Genomic DNA, 11,367 nt, shown 5'->3' on the forward strand with positions numbered 1-11,367 from the left:
GCCCGACGTGGGATTCGATCCCGGGTCTCCAGGATCGCGCCCTGGGCCAAAGGCAGGCGCCAAACCGCTGCGCCACCCAGGGATCCCTGCCGTGTTTTATTTTAAAATCAAGTTTCGTAGCATTGAAGACAGTGCATGAGAATGCATTTATTCCCTCCCTCCCTCGTCTCTCTCTCTTCCTCTCTCTCTCTGTCTCTCCCTCCCTTCCTTTTCTTCTTTTTTTTCTTTTTCTTTTATTTCTTTTTCTTTTCCTTTTCCTTTTCCTTTCTCTTTCTTTCTTTTCTTTCTTTCTTCCTTTCTTCCTTCCTTTCTTCCTTTCTTTCCTTTCCTTCCTTTCCTTTCTTTCCTTTCTTTCTCTTATTTGAGAGCAAGGGGGGGGAGAGGTAGAATTTCAAGCGGACCCCATCTCAGGGCTCGATCCCAGAACCCAGAGATCATGACCTGAGCTGAAGGTAGATGCTTCAGCTCCAGTGCACTTTCTTTTTCTTTTTTTAAAAGCTTTATTTATTTATTTATGATAGACATAAAGAGAGAGAGGCAGAGACACAGGAGGAGGGAGAAGCAGGCTCCATGCAGGGAGCCCGACGTGGGACTCAGTCCCAGGTCTCCAGGATCACGCCCTGGGCCAAAGGCAGGCGCCAAACCGCTGAGCCACCCAGGGATCCCTGAGAATGTGCTTTCTTAATACTATTTTATCCAAGCAAGGGAGTTGAGTGGGGTACAGAATGCTCTCTTCTGAAAATGAGATACATCTTCTGTGACTTGATATCAGCTGACTTGCGAACACACATCCATGTGTGCACGCTTGTGCACAGACACAGGCACATACTCCCAGGCGTTGGCCCCCAAAGCACCTTCATTCTGTGAGTGGCGCTGCCCTTGGGAACTTAGTAGGAAATAGGGCAGCTGGCCTGGCCTGGGGCTGCTCGCCCTGAGGTGGGTCCGCTCGCCCGGGTCGGGGCCGCGGCCTCCGGCCCTCAGAGTTCCCGACGGAAGGATCAAGGCGCATCCTGGGATGTCCATCTTTCCAGATCTGTGGTTATTTTTCATTGTGCCTTGTCTGAGGCAGCATTAGGTTCTGACCAGTGATGAAAGTTTTTAAAATAGTTTTCCTTTTTAATGGAAGATGAGTTTTTTGTTTTTCTTTTTGTCGTCAGTGAAGCATTTATTTTATTAATCTCTTGCCATGAACACAAACATGGCATCGGAGTGGGGATGTATTTGCAAGCAAAGAGGCGCCACCTGTGTGTTCCAGCATCTCTACAGCCCTGTGTGTGCTTGCTTCACGGGGGAGCAGAAGCTGCTCTCGCCTTTGCTTTCGCGAATGTCTTGCCTCCTGAGTTCTGGTGACGCACCTCTGCCCACCCTCTCTGCCTGCTGGCCAGCCACCCGGGTCCCCCAGAGTCTCGCGTCTCTGATGTGGGACACCAGTCCCTTTATCAGTTTGGAGGTGACTGGACATGCCTGCCCCAGCCGCTGAAGGCCACCTGTCTTCTCCCAATCCACAGAGTCCTCTGTGATGGGCTGTGCCACGTCTGGTGTGTCTTTGCAGGGCTGGCAGGGTCTGATTTGTTGGGGGGCTGCCTACTTCCTTTTTTGTCTCCGTGGATCGTGTTCGCCTGGCTTCCCTTCAGACACGTTTCTTGTCCTTCTGTGTAGGAACCCCCAGCAGAACTGCCAGGACTATGCCCTTTGCTTCCATTCCTGCAGCTGTGATATTCAAATATCATGTATTTATTTGAAAACGATGGCATGCCTTGACTTTTAGGTATTTTGTTAATCACTTTACTTCTTCTTGGACATACATAGAGTGGTGATAGTTCTGAATTTGTGGAAAATAAATAGGGAACCCCATTTGGAATAATGGTGTTCGCCCTCGACTGGTTGTGGTGGGAACAGCTGCCACCTCTTTGGGAGCTCAGCTCCATCGTACGTGCGCAGTATGGGTGGTGTTTTGGGGTCTCACTGATAAGGGGTGAGCGAGAGGCATGGGGAGGCAGGTCATTGAGTCATCTGTATTGGGTGAGCCCACCTGACCCATACCCGTGAGGTGAGGGGCAGAGGGGGCCGGCCAGGGGAGGCCACCCTGAGTCTGCTGGCCAGAATGGGGCTGGGCTCTGCAGAAGGCCTCACGGTGGCTGGGAACCCCCTGTCTTTTTGATGTCTTAGAGTCTTGACTGGATCTTTAATGTATCATATGTTTGTGAGTATTGGAACCCACCCCACAAAGTCTTCTAAACCACAAATGGCTGTTGTATTTTGAACACTTGGATTTTTAAAATTCAGTCATTCTCCCCATGGCGGCGTTGGTGGGGTTTCAGACGAGACCATCTTAGTGAAAAACTGAAAGAACGGAAGTTGATTGGCGGCTAGAGGGTCAGTTGCTGGAAAGCCAGGGGCCTCCTTGATCTTCCCGCTTGCGAGTGAAGCAGCATCATGAGGGTCGTAACTGCCCCCTGGACAGCGTGGGCCTGTGGGGCTCAGGCAGGGACGTTTAAAGGGGGAAAAGCTGAGTTCTGGAGGCCCCTTGGGGTTGTTGGACGAGCTGTACATCATGGGTTAGGAGACAGACACAGACTTGGGATAGGGACGGGGTGGGAGTAGTGTGAGGAGGTGGGCATCCACCATCCTCAGTGTTTTTCTAGTTTGGGAAAGGGCTGGCACATGGGGGCATTTTGACTCTGCACTGAAGTGAGTTGTGGAATCTAACCTCGCTTTACCTCTTATTTTACAGATGCCTTTGTGAATAGCCAGGAATGGACGTTAAGTCGATCTGTCCCGGAGCTCAAAGTGGTGAGTGGTTTTTCTGGCCTCCATGGTTGTGGTTCCTCGGCTGCAGGAAGCAGGACTCTGTATAAGGTGTCATGAGGCTGGTGAGCACGCCCAGGCCTGTGTACCCCGGGGGCCTGGCTGTCCCTGGGGCCCACACGTGGGGCATACTCCTGGGTGTATCCCTGGGAAAGGCCAAGTGTCGCTGACAGGTTGGGACTGGGAGCCCTGAGTGGGCCTGGGACAGCCGGCGGCAGCCAGCCTGCCAGAGCGGCCCTGTGCATGCAAGGCAGGGTCCATCCGCCATTCTCTCTGTTGGGGCTGCAGATGTATATGTGTGTGTGTGTACGTGTATGTGAGAGAGAGAGACAGAGTCCTGCACAGGTGCACAGATGTGGCCCACTTTATCCTTTGCCAGGATGTCATGGAAGGTTTCTGTGATGAGTGGTCAAACTTTGGAATTCATCATTTAAAAAATGTGACTGGTCATTTACTGTGTTACAAAGTAATAACATAAAAGATTTTATTTTTAATTAAAAACTTCAAATATTCTTTCATCCAGATTATTTAAAGCTTTAAATTGCTCTACATAAAAAGGACTTCTCTTGCAACCACACCTCCACTACATGTTCCCCACCTTAGGGTAGAAGGAAGGGACTAGTATGAGTTTTAAATAATCCTATTCTTTGTCATGATGTAAGTGGCATTTGAGAGAAATATGTGTGTGTGTGTGTGTGTGTATTTACAGGCACGTGTATGTGTACATGTTTATATGCACGATTTGTTTATATGTGTGCATATATGCATATTTGGACATTTGCTGGGGGCATATATATGCATATGTGTGCATATGTATTTGTATGCATGTATATAGTTGTGCTATATATTATGTACGTATGTATACTTATGCGTAAATGTGTATATTTGACACGTGTACATGTGAATTTGTGTGTGGCATGTGTGCATATATATGTACGTGAATGTATGTGCACCTGTATATGCATTTATATGCATAAATGGATGTGTATTTGTGGTACACACATATCTGTGTATAGATGCATATACATGTGCATATTTGTGTGCTGTGCATGCATACACTTGTATATATGTATATGTATGGTGTATATACGTGTATGGTGTATATATACACATTTATGTGTATGTGTGTATATATTTGTGTGTGGCGTGTGTTTATATATGCGTGTGTGTATGTGTATAAATATATGCACATATGCATATATTTGTGTATGTATATATTCATGTGTGGATATATACATATATATGCGCATATGTGTGTATACTTGTGGGGCATGCGTATGTATACTTGTGTGTCACGCCTGCGTGTATACACATGTACATTTATGTGCATATATGTGTATACATATACATTTAGGTGTGTATGTGATTGTGTATATATATACATTTATGTGTATATGTGTATATATATTTGTGCATGTATTTATATGTATGCATGTGTCGGTGTATATGTACATTTGTGGCGTGTGTGTATGGTATATACACTTATATGCGTATACATATATATATTTCCATACACGTGTGGTATGTATGCATGTGTCTACATATGTGCATTTATGTGCATGTGCATTTATGTGTGTGCTGTATGCACATATATATGTATGTGTGTGTATATATACAGTCACATACACTTGCATGTATACTCGTGTGTGATGTGTGTATGCATGCATGTGTGTATACCTATATACATTTATGTGTATATGTGTCGTATGCTTGGATTTGGTGCATATGTCTGTATAAACGTTTATATGTGTATATGTGTATGTACACGTGTGTGGCATGTGTATGTATATCTGTGTAGGTATGTACACACATATTTGTGTATGTGGTATGTGTGTATCTGCATATGCGTGCATGTGTGTATACTTGTGTATGGTGTGTGCAAATGTATATTTGTATGTGGTGTGTGTGTGCACGCACATGTATACGTATATATGTTTATATGCACATGTGTGTATACTTGTGTGAACTCCAGTGGTGGGTCCTGACCATACCATGCTTGCAGACAGGCCCTCGTTGTTCTGTGCCACCAGTGACATGTGGCTTGGACACAGGCCTGCCTGGTTCTCCCTGGCCCCTCACGTATACTGGTGTGTATACGGTCTTTCTCCCGAGATCCATGTTGCTGTTGGCAGCACCAGCCTGTCTGCCAGGGACCCCACCCGAGAGGCCCTTGGACACTCACTAGCCCCAACCTCAGTGGTGCTTTGTGGATGATCTGGGGCAGGGGCAGGACCCTTCAGCTTTCTCGCTTCTGAGATGAGGAGATGGAGCCATACGGAACGTCCATACTTTGAAGAGAGTGTATATGACTTTTGTCACCAGGAAAAACATGTTTTTAAACATAAGGAAGAAAGGATGACATGGGAAGACACACTGAGGTCTGCAGGTGGTCTGCAGGCCTCTGGTCCCAGCTGACATGCCCATCCCTCTGCCTTCGCTGGGCGCCCTCGTCAGGGCCCACCTCCTCCTCATTTCTCCTTGCCCTTCCCGCCAGAGCTTGACCTTTCCCTGCAGCCTTGCTGGCAGCTCCCTTTCCTCTTGGGAGACACAGAGTCTGTTGATCCCACGGCCCTTCCTGAAGCCAGGGTTCTGCGAGACTGGCCTTGAGACAGCCACCTCTTTCTCTCTCGTGTTTTGTAACCGCTGTACCTGGCACAGGATTGATGCCATAGGGCGGACACCTTCAGGAAGTGCCTGTTGAATGAATGCTACAGAGTTGGCAATAATGTTATGGGGAGCTTTTCTGGAAGATTTGCCAGTTGCAGATAGAGCCTCAAGTTCATAAAACAGCCACAGTGCCTTTCCGTTCTGCAGTCGGAGCAAACAAAATGGGAATGGTGTTGTGATGAGGACACGGGCCGCGCTGTCAAGTGCTTGTTCTGCACGGGGCGTGTTGTCAGTGCATCACACAAGCACCTCCCGTTCGCCAGCCCACTGCCCGTGAACCACGTCCTGTTGTTACCCCCCTATTTCAAGAGGAGGAATTGCCCTCAGCGTCCTGACAACTCCCAAGAGCCTCAGTGTTAGCAAGTGGTGGAGCCGGGATTTGAACCTGTGCTTAGTGCTTCTGCATCAACACTGCCCGCTGAGCTTCATGCACGGATGGGACCCTCCTGTCTTGCTGCCCAGGGCGCTAGCTGCTGGCGCCACTTGGCCGCTGGGCTCTTGAAGTGTGGCCAGTGTGACTGAGGAGCTGATTTTAAAATTCTCATTTAAATTTAATTAAGTGAAATTGAACGAGCCACCCGAGGCTAGGGGCTCCCTTCTGACCGTGTTACAGTCTGTGATCGCTGAGTATCGAACCCTCTGGTTTAGACCCGAGTTTGATAGTTTCTCGAGGGTTCTGCTAGAGCCCACGTGTTCATACCAGCCTGTGGTAGAGGCTGCACACTCCTAAAAACTGGTTTTCTGCTGGCATTTCAAAAGCGTGTAATTCCGTGGAGTGAACGCTCAGAGGTGTAGGAGGTGATTACATCAAGAACCACCGTGGATTCGTGTTCCCAGAACGTGACCGTCTTGAGGTTTGCACATGTGCTGAAGGGTTGGCCGCGTCCCGTGGATGAGGAAATGTGGTTCTGCATCCGTGCACAGGAAGTTGTGTGTGTCCTGCCCCTGAGCTGCGCGTGGATGGACAGATCCCGGCCGACACCGGCTCTGCTCGGCTCTGGTCACGGCGCCCTCCCGCCAGGAAGGGCCGGCGGCTCCTCACTGGCCGCCCCAGCGGGTCCCCCCTCTGTCCCTCTGCAGAAAGCGCCCCTTTGTTCAGAGGCGGCCTGTGTGTGTCCATTGTTCGACACGACACCCCCCAAGGCAGGTGGCCCCTTAGGTCAGCGCCTTCGGAATCCCTGACTCTCTTCGACAAACACAGCAAGTAAATGACATAATCGCGAGCCTCAAATGGACTCTTTATGTAATATCTTGCAATAAATCTTCTGGAATCTGTCAGAGGAAAAATGTCAGCGTTTGCTTTCTTTTCAGGGGTGGTGGTACCATGCCTTATGTTTTCTGAAGTCGTGTTGTGGTCAGATAATCAGTGACCAGTTGCTTTCGGGCCCAGACGCCGCTGGCTGTACCTGGGTGGTGCTCGGTGCTTGTCGCCGGGCAGAGAGTAGATCCAGCCTCGACAGCCTGCCTGTAGGGGGAGCGTCAGCAACTGGTCACAGCCTGTCTGTTGTGGGTTTTCATGGAGTTCCCAGCGGGGATTTTCACTGACAGCCTGACTTCTTTTCAGCACACTGCACGTGCAGCAGGTAAGTGGTGAGGTGCGGGATGACATCAATGTGAAGGCAGAGGGCACTCTTTGCCCCCGTGGGACGTGGGGACCTGACCGTTCGTGGCCTTACCAGAGGGCGCAGGGCCTGTGGCTCGGTGACGGTGACAGCCCCTGGCCACCTGACGTATGACATAGGTGAGGCTGTGGGCACTCTTCCAGACGCCTCCCCCGGCTCCCACGAGTCTCCCCACGGAACCTGTAGACCACGGCCGGGCTGGCTCCATTCTCTCCCTGACACCCAGTAGCAGTCGTGGATCCCAGTGGAGCTTCACAGCCTCGAGAGCGTTTCCCCCTTGTTTTATTCCTTCGTGCCCCCAGCTCTTAGGTTCTACGCGTTTCCAATTAGCATAAGACCCCGTGGGGTGCGAATATAAGGAGGTCTGTGAGATGCCCGTTCAGATGTAGCGCGGGCCTTCCCCCGCCTCCCCAGGCCTGATTGATTATCTCCTCCTGGAGGCTGAGCTCCTTCTCTGCAGAGCATTGGCGTGTGAGGAAAGGTACTGCCACAGACACAAAGCACAGACTGAGCGTGTTCGATTCGGAGCATTTTCCTCCTCAGGAAAGAGAAAACTCTAATCTTAATTAAAAATTTAATTCTGTGGCATACTGGTTTGGATTTTCTCAGCATGAAGCTGACAAACAGCAGGTGCCCTTGAGCAAAAGAATAATTAATAGGTAGAAATTCTCAGATTATAGAGGCCCCAGGTAAAAAGAAGACATGAGTCACCTCGAGAGGGGAAACATCTTTATTTAGGATCTGCCCACGTCGCCTGGCATTGTGCCGCAGCAGCGGAGCCTCTCTCTGTTTGTACGCGTGCTGGACCATTCACTTGTTGGCTCCTTTATGCAGCCGGTGCTGGTGGGAGTCCGCCCAGGCTGGGGGTGACGCTGGCACCCACAGACAAGGTGACCCAGACCCTGCCCTTTAGGAATCATCAGCATCGCCAGTCAGACCTGTGCAGCGATGCTGGTAAAATAAAGGTCACGAGACAGCGGGATGAGGAGGGCACGAGGAGGGCCCCAAGGAGAGGTGTCCAGTTGAGGCTGGCATTTAGGAAGGCTTCTCAGAGGAGGTGCCACCTGAACACTTGCTGACCAGTGAGCAGGAATAGTATTTCAGGAGGTGGTTGATGAGGAGAAGGGTGCAAGTGTCTGGAGACAGGCCAGGATGAGGCAGTTTCTAGGATCTCCCTGGTGTTGGAGGGTGAAGAGGGGAGCCTGTAGGCAGAGACCAGCTAAGGTCTGTCCCCTCACCCTGTGATCCAGTAGACAGCAGGCCTGCCCCAGCGTGACGGGGAAGGTGCCCATGAGTGCAGGGGCTCCGTCGCTGGGAGGGGTGGCCATCTGGGGTGGCTTCCATGTTTCTGGGTTGAGAGGCTGGTTGGGGTATTGGAGGATGAGATTGGGGATCAGTAGCTTCCTGGGGGTAGAACAGGCACAGCGGGGGCATGAAAGTGGAGGATCTAGAAGAAACCAGGAGATCTGGAAGGAGCCCACGAGGGCAGAGAGGAAATTCGAGGAGGAAGCCCAGGACAGGGAGTCTGAGGAAGGCTCATCTCGTCTACAGCTTCTGGTGATGGGCTGGGTCAGGAGTGAGACAAAGGCTAGTGCTTCTAGAAATGAAGTCCCTGCTGACCTCTGGGGCAGCATCCCTGTAGCTCTAGGATCAGCACTTGAGACTAAGTGTGGGGACCGGAACCGGGAGGGAGCAAGCCTGGCCCTGAGCCTGGCCCCGGTGGGAAAGGGGAGGCGGGCTCTCGTGGGAGGAGACCCGCGTCCAGAGACAGGGCTCCTGTTTTGTATTTCTTAAAGAATTCATTTCAACATGCTCTAATGCAGAGAGGAAAGTTCTGGTGGGAAAGGAAAAGATCAGAATACGGAGAGGGGGGTTTTTGCTGGGCAGCTTGCAGGGAAGGGAGAGGGAGTGAGGTCCCCCAGTGCGGGCGCAGGCGAGGGCGTGGAGGAAGGCCGCCGCTGGTGCGTGCCCAAACCGTGTGGGCGCTCTTCGAGCCCGCGGGGCCCATGAGAGCGGGAGGTGGAAATTGAGCGCTTGGGGACCCCCTTTGACTTCAGGAGGAGGGTTTAATGAGCCGGGCTCAGGGCCTTCCCCCCGATGCCGGGTGATGATCGTGCTTGCACTTAACGGCACATGTTAACCTCTCTCCGTTTGCAGATCGACGATTCGTGTGATGTAATGATACTGAACGGTCATCCGGTTCTTTGTTTCAGGGAATCGTGGGTAACTTGGCCAGTGGCAAGTCGGCTCTGGTACACCGGTATCTGACCGGCACGTACGTCCAGGAGGAGTCTCCCGAAGGTATGCTGTCTGGCAGGCTGTCTCGAGCTCGAGAGTATTGAGTTTATTAAATTTTTTCTGTAGCGTATTCTAAATCACGACCGTGATGCAGCACATTTCAAGAAAAAGAGTAAACTATCAAAAAGCAGTAAAAATCCTTAGGTATGTTGTTTCTCCCATAGTATTTGTAGCTAACTGATTATGTTTACTTTGGCATTTGGAACAGTAGAGCAGAGCCTTGAAATGCTGTTGAGTTTATTTCTTATCTAATAGCCCTGGCGTTTCAAATGTCAATGCAGTGTCATCCCCTTTAAATATTGCTCGGACAATTCTCTGATCTGGATATCGAGTTTACCCGTAACTTGTACCTGCTGCTACCCGGTCATAGATCGGAGCCTCTTAGGAGACCACCACCATATGTTTGAGTATGTTTCCCCCATATATTGTATTATAAACATTTAAGAATCATTTTGCATGAGAGTAAGAGATTTCTTTTGCCATTAGGCTTTTGCTTCTTCAGTTAACATACTCATGTTTTATTTTTTGCTTTAAATAAAATTATGGTAAACGTCAGGAAGCCATGCAGTCCCTGTGTCTTTAATCAACATAGAGTTCACAGGCGGCTTTCTGAATTAATATTTTCTCTCCGTATAATCTTTTAAAAATCCAACTCTGAGACACTGAATTTCTGGTTCCTTCTTTTTCTTACTGGCTGTTCCATTCTTTGCAGATATGGATGCAGGTAATTATACATTTTCTTCATGGCAGCGCTTGTCTTGTTTGAAGAGAGAGGACAGGCACAACTTCGCACTGTAGTGTTTCTTTCCCTCCTCGTTTTGTGTGCCATCTGATTTGTTTCATTTTATCCTTTTATTTAAGTTCAACATTTCACCCTGTTTTGTCCCTTAGATGTCTTCTTAGCAGTAGTCCTGAGTAGCTTCTCATGTTCCCTGTAACACCTGTTCTAGTACTTAACTCTCGTCCTGGAGACCGTGTAACCATTCAGAAGAGTACGGAAGGCTGGCGTTCTGGGGCTCTGCCGTCCTTTTGCAGAATTTTTTTGCAACCCTACCATCCAAGCCTCGCGGTGGTCACATCAGGGAAAGGCCCGCTTTTTCGTTGTCCACGCGGAGATGAGGGTAGAGAGGTCAGACGCGGAGGCTTCTAGCTGGGAATCCAAGAGAAGCAGTGCGGCCATCCAGTGGAGGATGTATGCAGGTGGCTAGAAAGTGGCACGATCTGGAGAGGGACGGGGGAGAGAAGGTTCCAGGTCCTTCTGACTTCCTCCCTGGGATTTGTGCCTGGGCTGTGCTGGCGTTGCATTTGTTGCTTTGGTGTCTGAGCATGGATTTTAGCCATAGTCGTTTTGATTCCACCCCGAGAGTCGGAGCTTTTCCCTTGGGCTTTCTGCTTTGTTGCGGTCACGTGTTACATAGGATGGTGACCCCAGATGCTGAGGGACAGGCTAGCCTGACCTCACATGATCACCTTTTCGAGTAAATCTGCCCACACTCACCTTAGGTGCCCCGGTCTCATTCGGGGGTCGCCGCTGGCATGGTCTGGGCACCTGGTTTCCTGCCAGTGCTCTGGCTTCCCTCATGTCTGGTTCAGTGTCCAGTGTGGTCATTGCGGGAGTCCCTGACTGGTGGACGCCGGTCGCTTCCCCGTGTAGTGCTGTCTTGTCGTTATTGTGGCTTTTGCTCTCTTCCCATGTACTATTTTTGGTCTGTTCCATCCCGTTTGGGGCTGTGGTTTCTTTGCAAGGGGCCCTTGTATTTCGATGAGCATGAAGACATTTTTCTGTAATGTTCATACTTAAGGTAAAAATTATACTCAGTGGGGTGACTTAAACTGTGGACTCTAATGAACCCACTTCTTTGTTTAACACGTTTTACTGAAATTTCATGGCATTGTATATAGTTTTAAAAATATACTATTTTAAAGAGCAGAAGCATGCATGAGTACGCCAAAAAACCATCCTTTTCCTCAT

At 49.8% G+C, this 11,367-nt stretch overlaps 1 protein-coding gene across 8 annotated transcripts in view; it reads left to right on the top strand.

Moving 5' to 3' along the window:
• AGAP1 (ArfGAP with GTPase domain, ankyrin repeat and PH domain 1) overlaps positions 1 to 11,367 on the top strand; it is a 529,451-nt gene that overhangs the window by 176,928 nt on the left and 341,156 nt on the right. For 7 of the 8 annotated variants that reach the window (XM_077869334.1, XM_077869329.1, XM_077869330.1 and 4 more), the window contains exons 2-3: positions 2,735 to 2,793; positions 9,311 to 9,398. In XM_077869334.1, coding sequence (XP_077725460.1) covers positions 2,735 to 2,793; positions 9,311 to 9,398 — 147 coding nt within the window. Of the gene's footprint in view, positions 1 to 2,734; positions 2,794 to 9,310; positions 9,399 to 10,107; positions 10,120 to 11,367 lie in introns of all 8 variants that reach the window. The other variant, XM_077869332.1, reaches the window with a different exon arrangement.

The sequence above is a fragment of the Canis aureus genome, chromosome 24 (assembly GCF_053574225.1).
Source record: "Canis aureus isolate CA01 chromosome 24, VMU_Caureus_v.1.0, whole genome shotgun sequence".
NCBI classification, from domain to species: Eukaryota; Metazoa; Chordata; class Mammalia; order Carnivora; family Canidae; genus Canis; species Canis aureus.